This window comes from Podarcis muralis, chromosome 4 (genome assembly GCF_964188315.1).
Source record: "Podarcis muralis chromosome 4, rPodMur119.hap1.1, whole genome shotgun sequence".
Taxonomy (NCBI): domain Eukaryota; kingdom Metazoa; phylum Chordata; class Lepidosauria; order Squamata; family Lacertidae; genus Podarcis; species Podarcis muralis.
In genome coordinates, this window is record NC_135658.1 from 20277315 (window position 1) to 20299372 (window position 22058).

General features: G+C 44.8%; 1 protein-coding gene across 2 annotated transcripts in view; it reads left to right on the forward strand.

Annotated features, from left to right (window-relative positions):
* The window catches only part of ARHGAP42 (Rho GTPase activating protein 42), a 178117-nt gene that overhangs the window by 43510 nt on the left and 112549 nt on the right, over window positions 1-22058 (forward strand). For both annotated transcript variants that reach the window (XR_013392512.1, XM_028726131.2), the window contains exon 3: window positions 18003-18064. Coding sequence is in view for 1 of the 2 variants with exons in the window: in XM_028726131.2 (XP_028581964.2) it covers window positions 18003-18064 (62 nt within the window). In the remaining variant the exon portion in view is untranslated. The remainder of the gene's footprint in view (window positions 1-18002; window positions 18065-22058) is intronic.

A 22058-nucleotide genomic window follows, 5' to 3' on the forward strand; every position in this document is an offset into this window, starting at 1 on the left:
GTGTGACTGGCCCAAGGTCACCCAGCAGCTGCATGTGGAGGAGCGGAGACGCGAACTCGGTTCGCCAGATTACGAGTCTACCACTCTTAACCACTACACCACACTGGCTCTCATGGAGTGTGTTCATGCTTTCTTTCAATTTATGGTGGAAGACCATGTGGCTTAACTGGAAGGGTAATAATATTAATAATAATAAATTTTATTTATACCCCGCCCTCCCTGGCCAGAGCTGGGTCCATGGCGGCTAACACCAGTAAAATTACAGTAAAAACATAATGGGGCGGGGAACTAATTTAAAATACAGGTTAAAGTGCAATTTAAAATGCAGCCTCATTTTAAAAGTAGCCCATGGATCAAAACTGTAATGGGAGGGAAAACATAAGGGTCAGACTGAGGCCAGGCGGAACAGCTCTGTCCTGCAGGCCCTGCGGAAAGATGTCAAGTCACCCAGGGCCCTAGTCTCTTGTGACGAAGAGTGTTCCACCAAGTCGGGGCCAGTACTGAAAAGGCCCTGGCCCTAGTTGAGACCAATCTAACCACCTTGCGACCTGGGACCTCCAAAATGTTGTCATTTGTGGACCTTAAGGTCCTCCGCATGGCGTACCAGGAGAGGCGGTCCCATAGGTACGTGGGTCCTAGGCAGTTAGAAACATTTTGGTGGAGAGTTTGTAGGACAGGCATTGTCTATTCCTAAGTGTGGGGGCGTGCACATGAGTGACCCCAAAACTTTCATCTAGGAACATGGGGCCCTTACTCTTCCCCTGTTATCTGATTTGAGTGAAACACTTGAAATAAAGGTGTCCTCAATATTTTGTACATCACAATATTTGACTGAATTCAGCTGACTAGTTCACTGCTGCTTGGGACTGATCTATTGACCAGACTCCCAAACCTTCATTTCTGCCAACTTTCCAGCTAGTAAGTTTGCTTAGTGTGAAGGCTTTGGCTGTGGGAAAATATGTTGAAAATTCTTCAGGTTTTTTCAAGAATATTTTGGGCAGGTGTTTTTGAAAGCAAGAAGCTATTTAACGAGACACAAGTTTTGCTTTGTTTTTCAAAACCCTTCCACTGCTTTTTATTGCTTCACCCACACGCAGCCACCCACATGTAAAGATTATACAGCTGCAGTTATTGAGATGTCAGGTGTGTTTTCTCCTCATTAAAAAATGTGCATATGCCTTACGGACTCCAAGTGGATAGCAGAAATTGTTTCTCCATTCTGTAGCGTGTGTGCTTTCCGTGCTAAGAGGTATGGGTTTTGTTTGCAGACTAATATTAGCATACATACCAGAAGGTTGGGGTGGGGTGGGGAGATGGTTAGAGCATTGGACATGGCCTGGAGAGTGTTGGGCTCAAAGCTTGGCTGCTCAACCTTGAAGCTTGCTGGGTGGTCTTACACAAGCCACTCGTTTCTGTCTAAGCCGCATCTGAATTGTGCTGAGGATACAAGCGGATGACATGCTGAACTCTTGCGTTGGAAAGGAAAAGGAAAGGCCAGCGCCAGCTCCAGATTTTATTAGAAACATGGAATCATAGTGTTGGAAGGGACCAAAAGGATTATCATAGTCCAACCCCCTGCAATGCAGGAATCTTTTGCTCGAACCCACAACCCTGAGATTAAGAGTCTCACGCTCTACCAGCTGAGTTAAAGGCATTTTTGAAGGGTCCTCAGGCATGTCAGCTTCCGTGAACCACACTCCACTCTGCAGAGAGTCACCACCATGATCACCATTGCGTTCTTCTCATTGCTGTCTCTTGCTTGTTTCCCAGCCATTGAGCAATCTGTACTTGGCATCTTAATTGAACTTTCTTTGCCTACTGCTCTACCATTGGCTGGGCCAGAGCAAGAGGCGATTGTGGAAGAAGAGGAGAAGGTCCAGGGAGCTTTGTCGGTTTGGATGTGGCCCCTTGACAAGATGCTCAAATGTGCTGTGCATTGACACATGTGAAAAACCATGTGAAAACCCAACCAATTGGGTCTGTTGTGCTGGAAGCCACCATAACTGTGCAGAAGGCTCTAGGTCTAAGAATGTCTTCTATTTGAAACCTTGGAGAGCTGCTGCCAGTCAGTGTAGACAATACTGAACTAAATAGACATGATGATGATGTCATCATCATCATCATCATTACCTGCATATGGCACCTATATGAGTGGGTTGCCCACTTCCAGCAAAATATTAGAAACACAAGAAAACATCAAACATTAAAAACTTCCCTGTACAAGGTTGCCTTCAGATGTCTTCTAAAAGTCAGATAGTTGTTCATTTCCTTGACATCTGATGGGAGGGTGTTCCACAGGGCGGGCGCCACTGCCGAGAAGGCCCTCTGCCAGGTTCCCTGTAACTTTACTTCTCGCAGTGAGGAATTGCCAGAAGGCCCTTGGAGCTGGACCTCAGTGTCTGGGCAGAGTGGTGGGAGTGGAGAGTATAAAACAGCTTACGGCATCAATTTTAGACGTAACTCTTGACTGTATTCATCCTAGCTGCACTGCTTAACTTAGGCGGTCTCTGTGTAAGCTCATGAAATAATGTGTTTTTGAAAGCAAACAAAATTCCCACCCTTCCGCCATTGATGAGGTAGTGTTCATGCCCACCTGCGCTATCCTTTCCTTGCTTTGCCCACTTCCTCACTCATCACCTGAAAGAGCAAAGTACCTTCAGATGCCGTAAGAAGAGAGGCCAGAATTGAGTGGCACAGCTTGCCAAAGATCCTGTGCATTCTGTGCCAGGCAAAGCCAGAGGAGTAATGAGCCTCTGTGCCCATCAACTCTTTTCCAGCTCTATGGATGTCTTGAGCGTTGGGGTTGTGTTGGTCACATGCTAACCCAGTTCCTGGCTCCAAGGTTTTTGCCCTTTGTTAACACTTTTCCTCAGGAGGGATGGATTCCTCACACCCACATCGACACCCATTAATTTCTTTAGTACGTCTTGTCTTCTCAACCTTGACCACTGACGAAAGCAATAAGTAATTCAGTAAAAAAAGAGACCGTGTGTAAATTTATTGGGAAAGAAACCAAGTTAATAATTTAGTTTTTAAGAGTTTCAAACTGATTCACAGTACCCATTGTTAAACTTCTCTTGGCATAGATGTATGTGTGGTGGATCAGTATAATCCATCTTCTGAGAGAGGGTGGGCAGTTCCTTGGCTCTTCAACTCAAAGTGAAAAGTTCACATTCCAGGCTAGGTGCAAATTGGTTCAAAATGTGGAAGATTTATCAAGTGTTCACATGATTAAGGAAAGGGACTTGGAAGCAACCATGTCAGCAATTCAAGATGATATATCGATTGGTTAGAATAAACCCCCTTGAGACAAGCATCTTGCCTCACTCCAGTCAAATACATACAGGTATTATTTATGAGTTTCTAGATAGCAGATGGACCAAACTATGGCCTTGGAGTACAGTGGTACCTCAGATGAAGAACTTAATTTATTCCGGAGGTCTATTCTTAACCTGAAACTGTTCTTAACCTGAGGTACCACTTTAGCTAATGGGGCCTCTCACTGCCGCCACACAATTCCTGTTCTCACCCTGAAGCAAAGTTCTTAACCCGAGGTACTATTTCTGGGTTAGCGGAGTCTGTAACCTGAAGTGTCTGTAACCTGAAGCGTCTGTAACCCGAGGTACCACTGTACTTAATTCTGTGGCAAAAGTTTGTTTCACTTTTGAAGGGATTAACCTAAATTCATTGCGTGGACAAGAAGCCACTGTGATCCCCGTGCAAAGTGGCCTCAACTTTCCAAAGGGTATAATGAAGTAGCAATCATTTAAGATCGCAAACAACTTCCCTGTTCTGTGTTTAAACACTGATTTACACATTGCTCTGTAGTCCAGTCCTTTTTAGCTACCATAATCCAGAGCTTGCTGGATCAGGCCCATGGCCCATCTAGTCCAGAATCCTGTTCTCATGGTGGCCAACCAGATGCCTGTGGAAAATCCATAACCAGGACCTGAGCACCAGAGCTCTCTCCCCACTGGCGGTTTCCAGCAACTGGTGTTCAGAAACATTACTACCTTTGGCCGGGGAAGCAGAGCCTAGCTGTCATGAATGGCAGCCATTGATAGTTTTATCCTCCATTAATTTGCCTAATCTTCTTTTCAAGCCATCCAAGTTGGCAACCATCACTTCCTCCTGTTTCTTTATAAAGTGTGGAACTTCCCTTGTCTTTATTTACAACTAGACCTAGTTTTTGCCCAACTGCTTCTGGAATTTTTGGGTGTGCATCTGAATCCTTGAGACAATCCTACACAGCCTGAATTTCCCCTGAATTCTTCAGAAGTGGAGACATTGTCCTGTGAGCCAGAATGCAGGAAGAATTTGGATTCACATTCTCAGAAGCGGTTCAGATGGAGCTGGGGTGACAGCACAGTGTTCAAAATTAGCCAGGCGTCAGGTGGTTTTTGACCCCTTGCAACCAAATGAAGATGCCTGGGTGCCGGGATGGCATCTGACATCTTCACCATCTGGGGATCATAGGATCTGGACTGTTTTCACCCACTAACACCCCATCCTGTAGAATTTTATTGCTTATATTTTATCTGCATAATCAGAATGAATTTTAGGAATCAAATTGCTTTTTCTGTGCAGCTTGAGTCACCATAAAGAAGAGGTAGAAACAGGCCAATATCTATATGGACTGTCCCTGGATCAAGTGACTTTTCTTTAAATTCTTAACCTAGCTCAAGGTTGTCATTTGAACAAGCCAGATGTTTAACTGAGAATCAATCACAGTCAGTCCATCACTTGGGAAATGACACTTGATAGCTGTCTTGCCCCCAGATGGCAACTAGACATTCTGCTTGGGCGACTGTAACCTTGGTTTAAGGAGACATTTGACGCCTAGCTTATATAGCTGAGTTTCTAACACTGATACGTGTGCAGACATTTAGGACTATGTCTCCCATCAGCCCTAGACTGAGGGCAGTCTAATAAAACATCTGGAGGGCATCAGGTTTGGTGAAGGCTGATAAAAAGCGACTGCGATTGTAATTGTAGTTTCCTTGCAATGTCATGCATTTGCAGGGTTTGGGCACGTCTAGTGGGTTTTTTGGTTTATCTCAAAACTCTTTTTGAAACGCCCTGCAGTCTCTGAAGTGCTTTGAGAATTTGCATCCAGTTCGCATGAGGAATATGGAGTTAGTTATACTCGGAATCCAAGCCAGCGTTCTCCGCAAACTGTTTCTCTAATGGTAGTAGGTTTCTGAATCCTACTGTCATTACAACATCCTTGTAGCCCTCCTGGGGTGATGTCATACTTCAAACTGGCTACACATCTAACCTCCTTAGCAAAGTTTTCATGTTATGAATACCGGACCGTGTCTGCCAAACTTTGTGGGGCCTGGTGGTTGATTTGGATGAAGAGCTTGATAAAATACAGCTTATTCCTTATTGGGCCTAACCCCTGACAAATGGGGTTAGGCCCAATAAGGAATGCCTTTGCCCATTCCTAATTTTGTACACCAGTTGCAGACTTGTATCATGTTTACTCTGAAGTAGAATTTCCAGGAATGTCAATACTGGGAACCTGTGGCTTCATTTGGATCCTAAACCGCAGTATGAAACCAGAAAGCATTTCAAGTAGAAATGCAAAATTTTGGGTTTTGGTCTTGATGGTTTATGTGATTTTAAATGATTGCCTTGATGGAATATGGAGGAGATGTGGAGTTTTGTGTGTGTGAATAATAATAATAATAATAATAATAATAATAATAATAATAATTGCTGAAGCTTGACTCAAGGGCTGAAAAAGTTATCCCACCCCTGACCAGCTACATGACCTTGCCTGTTTCAGAGTCTGTGGCAGGAGGGTTTGTCATCTACCCTGAAACAAGGGCTTCCCCATTTATTTTATTGTTGGGGCTACCTCTCCACATACAGTAGTGCCTCAGTCATTTTGGTAAACAGCAGGAGGCTTCATTGGGGTATTAGACTTCCCTTTCAGGTTTGGTTTAGGCAAGTAGGTTTTGCTTAAGATGTTAGTAATATACTTTATTGGTTTAAAATATTTATACCCATCTTCTCTGCCCACCAAGGGCCCCAAGGCAGTAAACAACAGTCAAAATCATCATCATCATCATCATCATCATCATCATCATCATCATCATCACCATCTAATTTGAAACTGATGTAATTGGTAATAAACAAATAAAACACAAGCTCAGGTAGGAATTAATGAGGCAAGCTCTTTTTCTCTCTTTGCCTATATCATTATTAACATAAAAAGGTGGGGATTTGTATTTCATGGGTTTGACACCTGAGGATGTCAGGAAGGGCGGCTGAGGGAGTCTGGCTTTGGCACTGCCTCTGCCTTGGATTTGCCTCACAGAGGGAAACTTGACTTCTCTGTTAAATCTGCTTCTATTCACATTCGAGTCAGGGGCTTAAGCAAGATTCAGTGGGGCACAATACCTGCACCCATGTTTTCCTTAGATATAAGCAGAATCAGAAGGATTACTGATATGTTCCTGACAAATGGGGTTAGGCCTGAAGTACAACCCGTCATTTTTGCTCTCTTCATTTAAAAACCTGTTTAGGAAGAACACCTGGAAAGCGCTTAAAATAATAATAAAAAAGAACATCTGTCTGTTTCTGGAAACAAAGCCCTGTACATATTAATATCCTTAAAATATTTTTCAACTGGATGAAGTCTTCGGTCATATTTTATAAATAATCCGAGTGAAGGGAGTAGAGCTCAAGAGAATTTATGAAATCATAACAAAAAAAAACCCCCTTACTTTGGGTTTTAAGCTTCCATTAGTATTAGTCAACGAGAGCCACTTTTTTTCGCTTCTAGAAATGAATGGGTTTCCTTTCCGTAAAAGAGTACAAAGATTTTAAGTGCTCCAGACAATACGTACTGTTTTTCAGGCTCTCTCTGGATTTGGGAAAGCTCCAGAGAAAACAGCTGCAAACCTGTTTTGGCTTTGGGGAAAGAAACCGCCAGACAGAAAAAAACAGTTGCATATTCATCCTGTTGTATATGTTAAAAGTTGGTTTCAGACGTTGTTCCTATTATAGCACAAAATGCGGTGTTGCATTCGATTTGCAAAACAGCATTGATATAGAAAACAGACTGGAGAGGTATCCAAGATAACTTCAAATGTGCCACAGAGTGTAACATCTATGAGTTTTGTTGTTTGCATTTCTATATGCTGCATTTAATTTGTGTTCTGAAACCTCGATAACTCCTTGGCGGAACTTGCAAGAAAAAGTTTCCACTTACATGAACAAGCCCCAGTGAGTTTCTGTCTTGTGTGCTGTCCCCACCCCCTTTCCTCGTCATATGTCAACAAGCATATGCTTTGCAGCAAACCACTGTTGTGGTGATGGTTGTTAAGGTTTTCATTTATTACCTGCCCTTCATCCTAAGGTCTCAGGGCAGGTTGCAAGCATTTGAATTGCAAGTACAAAAAATGCAACCACACGCACTCACAAAAATTTGCATCTAATAAAAAGTACGAAAATTCACACACTTGCTTCTATTTAGATTTCGGATATTCCGGCGTTAGAAATGTTCAAGGCCACTTTCTGAAAAGAATCCCCCTCATCCAATGTCGTGGGATGTATCTTCTCAGAAACTGGTTTGTTTAAACTGTGTGAATGGCCTGAGGACCACATAGGACTTTCAGTGGCCTTCTGTGTCACCATGATGTGCTGCCTCTGTCTGCATCCCTTCAGAATATGGAGAGAGGGAGAAAGTGTGAGTGTTAACCCAGGCCTTTACCCGCTGCCTGAGGGACATATTTGGCCGAAGAAAGGCTAAAGAGTAAACCCTACACAAATCTAGAGTGGAGTTCCTAAGACAGTTGGGTGGCGCCTTGTGTCACGGTCCGGTTTATGGGCAACCGAAGTCCCGGCAGGAGACGTCAGGACCGGGGAGCAAGATGGCAGGGTGGGAGCAGGAATGGGGGTCCAGGAGTCAGGAAGCCAGGAGTCCGAGGGTCAGAGAGCCGGGAGTCAAGAAGCTAAGGGTCTGAGGGTGAGTAAGCAAGGAGTCACGAAGTCAAAGGTCCGAGGATCAAGAAGCAAGGAGTCATGAAGGCAGGGGTCCGAGGATCAAGAAGCAAGGAGTCACGAGTCAAGGGTCCGAGGATCAGGGAGTCAAGGAACCAAATGCAGCGAGGCAGGGAACGTGCTGCTGTGGCAAAGAGCTGACCTTATATACCTTCTCAGCTCTTGCCACCAGGTGCTGTGAGTTACCAATCGGCCTCACCTGTGAGGCCGTGCCTTGCCTCTTCAGAACAAACTTAGGAAAGCCCCAGTCCTGGGCACCTTGTATGCCTCCTTCTGACAACTCCTGCAGCCAAGCTGGTGCTAAACACATTGCTCTGCTTTCTGTTGGACCACGCCATTGAGGCCGAGAGGGGGGGTATTGTTTTCTGGGCAGCCCAGGACCTCCAAATACACTGCCCAGGCTTGTGCCCCACAAAGGTCTCTTGGGTGCTGCTAACATACAGCACAAACAACACAAGAGGCAGCAGTTATGACCTGTCGGTCTTCAGCCACAGCAGGCGCCGTGATTCTCCAGCATTTTGATTTCATCCCTGGAGGCACACTCCACTTGCTCTTGAGAGAGACTGGTGCCAACAACCCAGGCCCTGCCCGCTGCTGGCCCCTTAGTGGAAGAGCAGCTTCTCACCCCTTGTACAGTCTGTTTTGATTTATTTTTAATATTGTGTTTTAATGTTGTAATGTACCCTGGGACTTTAGGGTGAAAGGTGGGTAAATAACAACAACAACAACAACAACAACAACAACAACAACCACAACAACAACAACAGTACAGTGGTACCTTGGGTTACATACGTTTCAGGTTACAGACTTTGCTAACCCAGAAATATTACCTCAGGTTAAGAACTTTGCTTCAGGATAAGAACAGAAATCATGCAGTAGCGGCGCGGCGGCAGCAGTAGGCCCCATTAGCTAAAGTGGTGCTTCAGGTTAAGAACAATTTCAGGTTAAGAACGGACCTCTGGGATGAATTACCGTATTTTTTGCTCCATAAGACTCACTTCTTCCCTCCTAAAAAGTAAGGGGAAATGTGTGTGCGTCTTATGGAGCGAATGCAGGCTGCGCAGCTATCCCAGAAGCCAGAACAGGTAGAGGGATCGCTGCTTTCGCTGCGCAGCAATCCCTCTTGCTGTTCTGGCTTCTGAGATTCAGAATATTTTTTTTCTTGTTTTCCACCTTCAAAAACTAGGTGCGTCTTATGGTCTGGTCTTATAGAGCAAAAAATACGGCAAGTACTTAACCCGAGGTACCACTGTATCTAGGGACGGGGAACATCAGACCCAGGGACCAAATGTAGCCTCCCCATCCTTTCTTTCTGACCCTTGGTTCTCTCCCCAGGGCACACCGTTCATTCCCTGATTCCCCACTTTCAGGGCATCATAAAATCATAGAGTTGCAAGGGACCCTGAGGGTCATCTACTTCAACACCTTGCAATGCAGGAATCTCAACCTCAAGCCATCCAACTTCTACTTAAAAACCTCCAAGGAAGGAGAGTCCATAACCTCCCGAGGGAGACCGTTCCACTGTCAAACAGCTCTTACTGTCAGAAAGTGTTTCCATATGTTTAGTCAGAATCTCCTTTCTTGTAACTCGAAGCCATTGCTTTGAGTCCTTTCCCCCGGAGCAGGAGAAAACAAAGTTGCTCCACCTTCCATATGACAGCCCTTGAGATATTTGAAGTTGGCATCGTATCTCCTCTCAGTCTCTTTCCCAGGCTAAACATACTCATCTCCCTAAACTGGTCCTCATAAGGCTTGCTATCCAGACCCTTGATCATCTTGGTTGCTCTTCTCTGCACATGTTGTCCAGCTTGTCAGCACCCTTCTTAAAATTGTGGTGTCCAGGCTTGGACACCTTCTTGTTTTACTTGCTGTAATTTATTCCTGAACCATATCTTCCTTGCCTGTGTTCGGTAGTGTGTACGTAGAAAGCTCTCTGTTTTTGTGTGTGGCTGGACTGTAGCTACTGTACAAAGATCACATCTGTTGCCTCACCCACCACAGACATGTGGGCCTCAGAAGTTGGCCCACCAGGGAACAAAGCGAGCCCTTTGGCTGGAAAAGGATTCCCACCCCTATTATAGTGAGGACAAACTAGTTCCTGAAGATTGGGCTAAACATAAATCCCACCACGTTGTTTTTTTAATCACTATTATTATGGCTCTTGTAATTAAGATTATGATTATTAGATTTAAATGCCTTTTTGAAGAATACTGCAGGTGTGGCTGAGTCGATCACTCAGTCAGTGCTGTTACCAGGCTCAGCCGTCCACTTGTATAACATCTGTCAACTGGGGAACAATTGCCAGCTCCAGAGGCGGGGGAGAATGTGAAAAGAAGCTGGACCATGCCTTGCAATATACTTTGTTGACAAATCAAGCCCTTTTTTTGTTCATCCAAATGCACAAAACTGTGAAAACAATACTAACAAGGGTTTCAGGGTAGTTCGCATGTGTTTTTTTCTCTCTATATTTTTTGAACATGCTTGTGGCATAGGTTGAGCTGAGAGGTAGGGACCGGTTGCTTGGAATCATCTTCCCAGTGTACTCTCTAGATGTGACGAGCTGCACTTTATTTATTTATTTTTTAAAAAATCTATTTTATTGACAAAGTAATAATCATAAATAAATAAGAATAAAAATGTGCACCACCGAGACCATTCCATTGTAACTACCCAACCTCCCAAAATTTCAACACCTCTTGCGATGGTGTGACGCCTTTCCATTTTAACAGTACAAATTCTACAAACACCCACCACATCTCCTCATAATCATTTCTCCTGCATATTCCCTGTCTTACCATAATGGCACATGTTAATATACCATTAATAGCTCTATCCCACACCTCTTTATACCGAGCTGCACTTTAGGTCCCAACTTCATCTGCTTAATACAGTCGTACCTTGGTTTTCAAACGCCTTGGGAGTCGAACGTTTTGGCTCCTGAACAGTTGAAAAATGGAAGTGATTGTTTCTGTTTTCGAATGTTCTCTGGAACTTGAATATCCGGCGCGACTTCCGTGGCTTCTGATTGGTGGCAGGAGCTTCCTGCCGCCAATCAGAAGCCACGCCTTGGATTCTGAATGTTTTGGAAGTTGAACGGACTTCTGGAATGGATTCAGTTCAGCTTCTGAGGTACTACTGTACTGTTCTTAGTAAAGGTAAAGGGACCCCTGACCATTAGGTCCAGTTGTGGCCAACTCTGGGGTTGCGGCGCTCATCTCGCTTTACTGGCCAAGGGAGCTGGCGTACAGCTTCCGGGTCACGTGGCCAGCATGACTAAGCCGCTTCTGGCGAACCAGAGCAACGCACGGAAACACCGTTTACCTTCCCGCCGGAGCGGTACCTATTTATCTACTTGCACTTTGACATGCTTTCGAACTGCTAGGTTAGCAGGAGCTGGGACCGAGCAATGGAAGCTCACCCCGTCGCGGGGATTTGAACCACCGACCTTCTGATCGGCAAGTCCTAGGCTCTATGGTTTAACCCACAGAGCCACCCTTAGGGTACAGCAAAGAGTGGTCCTCATGTCTCCAGCATGGATTGCCCAGGTTGGATACGAAAGCTTGAGAAGTAGGCGAAGGCACATGGTGAATGCATCCGCAGGATTGACCAAGGCTCCCCAAGATTAATCAACCTGTCTGATGTCTTGCTTAGGAACGTGTTTGTGAACTTTGAAAAGTTGTGACTCAGAAATAAATGTGTTGAGGTGGGAAGAGGGAGAGAGCGAGAGCAAACAGCCGGTGCTCCAACCTTCCTAGATGACGTGAAGTCTGTGTCACCGAATAAATGGTTAGGAAGGAACTAGAAGCTGGTGGCAACGCCCACAAGTAAAAGTGCAACTTGCATGACGAGTACCAAATCATGCTGTGGTTAAAACCGACTTGTTTCCACAGAGATATAATCTGGAAGCATTTTGTCTAGCTGACTTTACAAGAAACTCAACTGTTTTACAAAGTACTTGCCTGAATATGAATGAAAATGCAAACAATATGTTCCTTACCGTCTTTACCGCAAATGAGCATGGCGCCTGCCAGTTGAAAATATTAAAAGTTGGTCCAGCGTGAATTGTATATCTGAGCTAATGTCAGATATACTAGTGCTGATAATAATGATGATGATGATGATGATAATGCTGGTGCTGCCTGTAATTTTACAACGGGTGATTTATTAGACCATACTTTATGTTTACCATTCGCACATTGGTTAAGGTTTAAAGTTCAGAATTACGGAACTGGGGATAAGTGTGGTGGAAATTGACCGGGGGGCAGGGTTGTTATCAAAAAAGGGTGTATTTTGCATGCTTGGTGGACCTGGGGGTTTCCACATAGGCAAGCTGAGGGTCTCGACTGACATACCATCAAAGCATCCATTGTAGCAAGCAGTCTGAAACTTAACACATACGGTTCTGACTTAAGCTGCTGGGACCACTTGAACACCCGAGTCTAAGAGACACTCCTTTCCCTAATGGTCCCTCGATAACATTTAGATGCAGTGTTCCTGCGTAAAATGCAAAATAATTGCTGGTAAAGAATTAATGGTTATGCTTGCAAAGTATAAGAGGAGCTGTTTTCTAAATCACCAGTGTTGCAACACAATGTAGATGTTCATGCAAGTTCGGTCTGTCTGTCTGTCTGTCTGTCTGTCTGTCTGTCTGTCTCTCTTTCATTGTCTCATTCTTCCACCCCCGTTTTGGAAAGCAAAAAAGCCAGCCTGTCCAAATATTTACTGCATAAATTTCTGAAACATTTCCTCCCCGTTTCTGTTTTCTGACTTATCATTTTATCTTGTTTTCATTTACCCCCAATTTTTTCCCTTGTTGTGATCATCAGACTCCCACATCATAGCATTTGTTCCATATTTTATTCGGAAATTAAATGTTGTTCCCAAAGAGGCTTCCCAGAAATACGTTGAGCTCCTGTAATGTTTATTTTCCTGATAAAACCTGCCTTTGTTCCCTTGACCCTTTCCATACCAGAGTGGATGGATTTTTTTAAATATCAAGAGGACTTGAATCGTGGTTCTTCAACTGGTGGGTCAAGACTCCCAATGTGCCTTGACCTCAGCTGGATCACACCAGTGGCACCACCACAATCTCCCTTTTTCATGTGCTTGATTTTCTTCCGAAATAGCATAAAAGGCAGAGATAAATGGGGGTCAGATAGGAACGTTGACAGAGTCCCTTAATTTATAGCAGATGCAAAATACTTTGTGAAGTCTCATGGTCTCATCCATGCAGAACAAGGTGCACTTTCCAAAATGCCCTCTTCTCTATAACTACAAAAACACAGGAGACATGCCCTCTTTTGTACAGTGGTACCTCAGGTCAAGAACTTAATTTGTTCCGGAGGTCCGTTCTTAACCTGTAACTCTTCTTAACCTGAGGTACCACTTTAGCTAATGGGGCCTCCCGCTGCCTCATCCTGAAGCAAAGTTCTTAACCCGAGGTACTATTTCCGGGTTAGCAGAGTCTGTAACCTGAAGCGTCTGTAACCCGAGGTACCACTGTATATGGTCATCCTTGAAGACAGGAGGAGAAATGGGAGCAGAAAAAGTAAATTCCAAGAGGTTCTAATATTGTAGCTCAGGATTGAACGTGGGTCCTGGGTCTAACCAAGCTAGGAGACTCTGGACCAAAGTTTTTGATTTTAAATTGCCAATAAAACAAGCAGTTCAAATAAATCTGCTGGTTTTCGATTTTGAAATTCATATGTTTCCTCAATACGTGAGCGTGCTAACTGGTTGGTATTACAAGTATAGCATATTGGTTTGTGGCTGAATTGAGACGTTGCATGATGGAGGAGCATGATTAAAACGCTTTGGCTGTGCAGCCACACTATTTAAAGGCCTCTTTGGTCTAATCAAAGGTCTATGTAGACCAGCACCTTGTTTTGTCCAGTAGCCAAGCAGATGCACCTGGGAAGATGTTAGCAGAACATGAAGACAGGAGACCTCTCCTGTAATTTTTGCCCAGCGACTTGTATTCAGAGGTGTGCTTCCAGTCCTGGTGGCAGATTATACTCATTATGACTAGTAGCCACTGATAGCTTCCTTCCTACATGAAATGGTTTAAGGTAAAGGTAAAGGGACCCCTAACCATTAGGTCCAGTCGTGGCCGACTCTGGGGTTGCGGCGCTCATCTCGCTTTACTGGCCGAGGGAGCTTCCGGGTCATGTGGCCAGCATGAGTAAGCCGCTTCTGGCGAACCAGAGCAGCGCACGGAAACGCCGTTTACCTTCCCGCCAGAGTGGTACCTATTTAGCTACTTGAACTTTGACGTGCTTTCAAACTGCTAGGTTGGCAGGAGCAGGGACCGAGCAACAGAAGCTCACCCCGTGGCGGGGATTCGAACCGCCGACCTTCTGATCGGCGAGCCCTAGGCTCTGTGGTTTAACCCACAGCGCCACCCGCGTCCCTGCTATGTCGCCACCCTGAAATGGTCTAACCCCACCCTGAAATGGTCTAACCCCACCTTTAAAGCAGCATCAGGTAGTTGCCACCACCGTATCTTCCAGCAAATTCCATAACTAGTTTTACTATCCGCTGTGTTAAGAAGTGCTTCCTGTTGCTGGACCCACCACTGAGCTTCATCTGACCCCAGATTCTTGTATTAATAAGAGAAGGGAACGGCCTCTCTATTTCTCCACTTCTCTTAAATTTCCTTTTCCCTCCTCCCAAACATTCTAACCTTTCCCAACAGGGGCGTTGTTCCGGTTTCTTTTTATGCTGCAGGATTACTGTATTTTTCCGGGTATAAGACGCCCCTGTGTATAAGACCTCCCCTATTTTTGGGGACTCCCAGTTAAGGAAATGGAGGGAAATCGCCCAGAGTTGTTGAGCTTTCTTTGGAAATGGAGGGAAATCACCCAGAGTTGTTGAGCTTTCTTTCAGTCATCTGCCGCAAGCAGCCGAAAATTGCCTGCCCAATTGCCGCAGCAGCAGCCGATCGCCTTGCCGCAGCCAACAATCACCCGCCCAAACGCCACTGACAATCTTCTGCTTGCGGCTGCCACCAATTGCCTGTCTGTATATACTATCTGTATATAAGACAACCCCCAATTTTAAACCTTTATTTTTAATTTTAAAAATCTCGTCTTATACACCGAAAAGTACAGTATATCTGTTATGGGATAAGAGGGAGCTTTCTGTTTGGTTCTTTCTCTTCTTGTAGTGCGACATTAAGGAAAAGCCACTCATGCTGCAATCCCATGGATTTGCAAGTTAGAAGCCCATTAAGCTGCTTTATAGAATGACAGAATTGTAGAGTTGGAAGGGACCACAAGGGTCATGTAGTCCAGGAATCTGCAGGAATTCAGGAATCTTTTGCTCAACATCAAACCCACGACCTGGAGATGAAGAGTCTCATTCTCTACCAATTGAGTCCTCTCGGTTATACGTAGAGAAGTCAGCCAATTGGTCCATCTGATTTAATATAGCTTGCTGACAGAAGCTCTCCCAAGATTTCGGACAGTTGTTCCCAGCCCTACCTGCAGATGCCAGGAATTGAACCTTGGAGCTTTTCGCACACAGAACATGTGAGATGCTGCCCTTTCCCAAAGATCAAAGTGGTCCTTACACCTAGAATCTGGCTTTAGCAAGTATCCAAAAGCTGAGGCAAATACGAAAGGACTCTTCAAGCCATCTGTCTCATGGGTTTGTGCATGTGCTAGAATTTAGTATACACCACCACCTGTGTACATGGTGCCAGTCCAAGAACAGATATGGCATAGGCAAACTCAGCCCTCCATATGTTTTTTAGGACTACAACTCCCATCATCCCTGACCACTGGTCCTGTTAGCTAGGAATGATGGGAGTTGTAGTCCCAAAACATCTGGAGGGCCAAGTTTGCCTATGCCTGGATATAGAGGAAGGCAGAATGATAGGCAGGGTAAGAATGTAATTATTTTGATTGCACATACATAGTTATAACAAAAGGTAGGGCAGATATTGCAGAACTACAACTCCCATCAGCCATAGCAAGCACGGATGAGGGAGTTGTGGTTCAGAAATATCTGGAGGTCCAGCTTTTTCGTTGCTTGCTGTTTTTGAGCTTGTTCATGTCGCTCTTACGCTTTCTTTTTTCTTTAAATTTACCATGAAACCTCTTTTCCCCCTGACAGTCTGCTGTTTGTATTTCTACTTTCATTGACCCAGGAAACAGACATGCCATTCCTATCCCGACCCCCCTAATTTTCCTGCAGTGTCTTATTTTGCCTAATTTATGTTGTGTGCCAATGGGATGGAATTGCCCTCTGTTTTTGTTTCGCTGGGGTGACTAGTAGATTTTAGGTACTCTCAGACTAACAACAGGCTCTTGAAACAACAAAAGCAAGGCAAAGTGCTTAATCGAGATACTTAATCAACCTTGGGTTTATGTGTCATTCTGTTATGTGCGTTGTTTTCCATCCTTCGCGCTCGACTCCTGCGGGTTGCCAGCCTACCACTGAATGGAATGTGGCCTTATCCTTCAGTGCTCAGAAGAGAGCACCTCTTGATTAGAAAAACAGATGATTGCGCACTTCAGAGAATGAATATAAATGATATTTTCTTGGCCAGAATATATCCGCCGAGGAGATGGAAACCGCCTCGTTCTCCTTAGATGCTATTTCTTTGCAGTAATCAAATAAATTCAGGCAGGAGGATTTGGCAGGGAGTCTTGGTACCATTTTTGCTGGTGCACCTATCACTTGTGTTACATATAGGAAGAACGCTGAAAATGGTACCTATCCTAGGGAGTTGTTCACCTCCCTACCACTGCATGGATGGCAGATATTCTGTACTATAGCCGTTATCAAGCTGGTGTCCTCCTTATGCTTGGGACAACTCCTCCCATCAGCTCCAGCCATGAGCATGTTAGCTGGGGTTGATGGGAGCTGGATAGCTCAGTTGCTTAGAGCATGGTCATTTGAACCAACCTTTCAAAATCCATCCCGATTTACAGTGGTACCTCAGGTTACATACGCTTCAGGTTACATACACTTCAGGTTACAGACTCCGCTAACCCAGAAATAATGCTTCAGGTTAAGAACTTTGCTTCAGGATGAGAACAGAAATCATGCTTCGGCGGCACAGCAGCAGCAGGAGGCCCCATTAGCTAAAGTGGTGCTTCAGGTTAAGAACAGCTTCAGGTTAAGAACGGACCTCCGGAACGAATTAAGTACTTAACCTGAGGTACCACTGTATGTTCTATCTCCTCTCTTTAATCAAAAATATCCTAATCTGCAAAAAGGAGGAGATCTAATTTGCAGAGCTTCTATTGTTCTCAGAGCATGGCACTGATAATGGCAAGGTTGCAGGTTTGATCCCTGTATGGGGCAGCTGCCTGTTCCTGCATTGCAGAGGGTTGGACTAGATGATCCTCAGGGTCCCTTCAAACCCGACAATTATACCATTCTATGATTCTGTTAAAAAAAACATCTGGAGCATACTAGGTTGGGCAAGGCTGCTGTAACAAGTAGCTGTTCCCCTGCTCTAAACCATGCAGGCAAGGACCAAGAATGCCTGCCTTTCACATAAGAAGAAATGTAGGCTTAAAATTTGAATTCTCCCTACAGGGAAACTGTGGCTTTTTTTTTTTTTTTTTTGCTTTTTTATGGCATTCCCAGGGCAAGACTTAACATGTATACTATTTCCAAGGAAGGTCTCCTCACGCTGTACGGAGGACAATCTTATCCTCCCGAAACAGGTTTTCGAAGTGTTGAGCGTTTGACTTTTGATTTCTGGGCCTCTTCCTGGAGGCTTCCATTTGTGATGGATTCGTTCCCTTTTGGAGAGGTCGGGGCCTTGCACTGTAGATTAAGAAAGGGATCTTGAGGATAGTCCTGCGTGGCAACTCTAATCCAGTTTCACTGCTGCCGTTCCCCTACCTCAAGGGGGAACCTTAAGAATTCATAAGCGCCACTTACTCCTTGTATGAAGACCAGCAATGACTTTGCAATATAAAATTAATTCATTCTGCCTTGTTGTTTCCAACCCCTGCCCTCTTCTCTCATAGCCCAGTCACTGAAGGAGTTTGCCCGGTTATTGATTGCGGTAGAAGAGGAGAGGAGACGCCTGGTAAGTCTGTTCCTTCAGTGTTTTTCTTCTCCTGGAAAAGCTCCTGTTTTTCATTCATGTTTATGGAAATCTCAGCACGCAAGAATCTGGGTTATTGTTGTTGTTGTTTTCACTGCTTCCTGACAAACCCCAGATGAATGCATTATTGGAAGTTCTGCACATTTTGCAACGTTGACCTTAGCATGCCTTCTACCATAGTGGGTGCCCTTGAATGCCAAAGTGCGGTCTGTTCATCCCAGACGCATACAGGAGATGGTTGTTGAGCTGCTATTTAGGACATGGTCCGTGACACGACAAACTTGCAAAAGCAAGCAGGCCTAGGTTTGGTTTGAGCCTGGACAGAACATCACTCACTTCTTCTGGGGAAGGCAGGGTTAAAAACGCACTCAATAAAATATTGAACTGAAGAAAACTTGCTTACAACAGCCACTTCATTAATATTCTACTAGAGTATGAAGGTATCTGGAAAGGTAGGCTTTGGGGAAAGTTGCGCCCTAAACACTAAATACAAAATAAAAGAAAATGTACATTTCAAGACTTAAATTCAAGTTCTCTTTCAAATTCCAGACTTTTAGATTTCTTTTCTTTTCTGAAATGATGCTCAGCTGCAGCTTAGGGCGCAGAACTATGTAGCTGCTTGTCTTCTTACAAAATGGCTCAGTTGGTTAGCACCTGGAGCGGATACAGCCAAGGTTGCAGGTTTGATCCCCGTATGGGACAGCTGCATGTTCCTGCATTGCAAAGGATTGGACTAGATGAACCTCAGGGCCCCTTCCAAGTCTACAGTTCTATGATTCTGAGATTCTTCCTCCTGGTGCTAGTGCCACTGCCTGCACCGGGAATTTGTGTGCCTAGTGTCCCATCTTCAGGCCACATACATTTGATCCTGTTTTCTAGACTTCAACCATAAGTGTGCATCCTTGCTGAAGATTACTTCTGGGAAAGGGAATGGGTGACAGGTGATGGCCCAGATTCTCAACCTAACTTTTCCAAGCGGCTTCCTAATCAGTCTCTTAATCTTAAGGCAAGAAGGAGTATTCTCTATAAGATTGAATAACAATATATGAATCAAGACTTTGAGATTAGACCACTGAAGAAGCCCGGAAAACTATCTTGGGAGCGTGCTACCTGCAAGCCCCAGTAATAGGGCCCCACTGGGGGTGAACAGCGGCCTCTTGATTACTTGGACTGCCAGGGCGAAACAGGTGCAAAACGTTGGCACCCTGTCTGCAACTTCATTAACATCTATCTACAATTCCACTAGCATCTCTCGGTATTGTGAATAACACAGAACTTACCTTTTGTTGGTATCTTCATGAACTTATCTAAAAGACTGAGTTAAGCATTTGAAAAATCTATTGAAACCAGACATTATAAGTTCATCTTAGGTTGGGTAGGTTCAGTATAAGCTACAGTGACTGACAACTCTTGAGGCTTTCAGGCAGGGATTTATCCCAGCGCTTATGTGAGGATGCTGGGGATTAAATCTGGAACCTTTGGCATGCAAAGTACCTGCTCTAATACTCAGTTTCAGCTCTTCCCTAGTGAACCAAATCTCTTCCAGCTGCTGCCACCGCCACTGTCGTCATATTCTTCTGTTGGGTTGTCAGTGGGGGACGGGGACGACATTCTGTTTATCACACTTTTATCCCACCCTTTTCCCAAAGTGCTGGTGGCAGCATGCCAAATTCTCCTTCTGCCACCCAGTTTTATTCTTGAAATTGCAGCTGAACCAAGCTCTTAGTGGTTCAGACTAGCACCCTTCTGTGGGCCAGATTTGGCCCAAGGGCCTCCAGTTGCTAACCTGCCATGTATGCATCATAGGTAAAAGGTAAAGGTAAAGGACCCCTAGATGGTTAAGTCTAGTCAAAGGCGACTGTGTAGTTGTGGCGCTCATCTCGCTTTTAGGCCGAGGGAGCTGGCGTTTGTCGACAGACAGCTTTCCGGGTCATGTGGCCAGCATGACTAAACTGCTTCTGGCACAACGGAACACTGTGACGGAAACCAGAGCGCACGGAAACGCTGTTTACCTTCCCGCCACAGCGGTACTTGCACTGGCATGCTTTCGAACTGCTAGGTTTGCAGGAGCTGGGACTGAGCAACGGGAACTCACTGCATTGCGGGGATTCGAACCGCTGACCTTCAGATTTACAAGCTCAAGAGGCTCAGTGGTTTAGACCACAGCACCACCCATGTCCCTATGCATCATAACTAGTTGTGTGATAAAGGTTTCTTTTGTTCAAGCAGCCCACTTATAGTACTAAAACCTGGCAGGCGCTGGTCACCATTCCTCTGTTGCTTCTGAAGTCTATTACAAGCTAAAGTTTAACAGGAAAGCTTTCAAACAAGGGAGTAATTATTTTCAAAGTCCAGGAAGAACATTAAAGTCTGCAAGCTATATACATATATAGTGAACTATCAGACTCCTTAAATATCCAGCATTCTTTCGGCTCATAGTTTTCCTTTTACGGTAATGGCATTGAAACGTGAAATTTTAAATGGGGAATCTATTAACCTTAGCGAGGTGCTTGCAGTGACCTTTTAAGTGAGAGCACATTTTAACTTTGACTTGTATGAAGAAAATATAATAAAAAGTCTTATCTCCAATATAAAGCCATCGGAACACCAAAGCAAAAGTTCAGATCGTCCTCTCCGCCCACCCCCCAACTTCTTTGCCAAGGGTGCTTGTTAGCTTGCAGGGAAGGAAAAATGCAAACTACGCTTCTTGCGATGGTGATCGCTGTTAGCTCAGCATTCTCCTGCGAAATCCAGGATATATTTTCACAATTCGCCCACTTTTTATGCTTCAAGCCCGTGAGGCAGGTTGGACTGCAAGTCCAAAAGTTACCTGGTAAGCTTTGTGAGAATTGGAACTCACATTTCTGTAGCCTGACACCCTAACAACTGTACCATGCTGGTTCTCTGTTGTACGTGTCAGAGATGTACAATGAATTTAGGTCTGGATACAATTCTTCAGGGACGCGGGTGGCGCTGTGGGTTAAACCACAGAGCCTAGGACTTGCTGATCAGAAGGTCGGTGGTTTGAATCCCCACGATGGGGTGAGCTCCCGTTGCTCAGTCCCAGCTCCTGCCAACCTAGCAGTTCGAAAGCACGTCAAAGTGCAAGTAGATAAATAGGTACCGCTCCAGCGGGAAGGTAAACGGCGTTTCTGTGTGCTGCTCTTTGCCAGAAGCGGCTTAGTCATGCTGGCCACATGACCTGGAAGCTGTACGCCGGCTCCTTCGGCCAATAAAGCGAGATGAGCGCCGCAACCCCAGAGTCGGCCACGACTGGACCTAATGGTCAGGGGTCCCTTTACCTTTACTTACAATTCTTCAACGCCATGCAAGCAGGCATTTGACCTAAAAACAGTGGTTCTCCCAATATCTGTTGCCCGCGGCTAATGGGGCAAAAAATCTGGAGAGCAGCAGGTTGGTAAAAGTGGATCCAAGTTGTTTTCAAATTCGCTGCATGTTCAGATAGGCCTCGTTTTAAAAACTGGGAAGCCTTCAAACATGCGGCTCCCTCCCTCCCTTCTGTCTGAAACGGCAAAGTACTGTGCCATGTGGTTTGGGGGCTTGCTAGACAGCAGATCATGGTACCATCCTTAGATATATTAGGGTTTGTTTCTCAATTTTCATATACAAGTACAGGAGCATGCTGGGTGCCTCTAATTTGTGTATAAGAGTTGGTGTCTTGCGTGAAACATTGCCATGCGAGCCACCTTAATGCTCTCTCGGAAAAGTGGATGGATGTTTTTGCTGGCAGAGCGGACTGCTATTGTAGCATTAGATTTAGATGAGTAATTTTTGTGCGCATTCAGGAGAGCACTCGTGATAGATGGAGATGCCTCGGTAATGCTCCCATCGTAGTCATTCACAGCCAGAAATAAAGAATACCTCACAGTCCGTTTTTTTACTAGCCAATGAAAAATGGCTTTCAAAACAAACTCGGGTGTCCAGGAGTTTTTGTCTAGAACACTGCAGAGTAGGA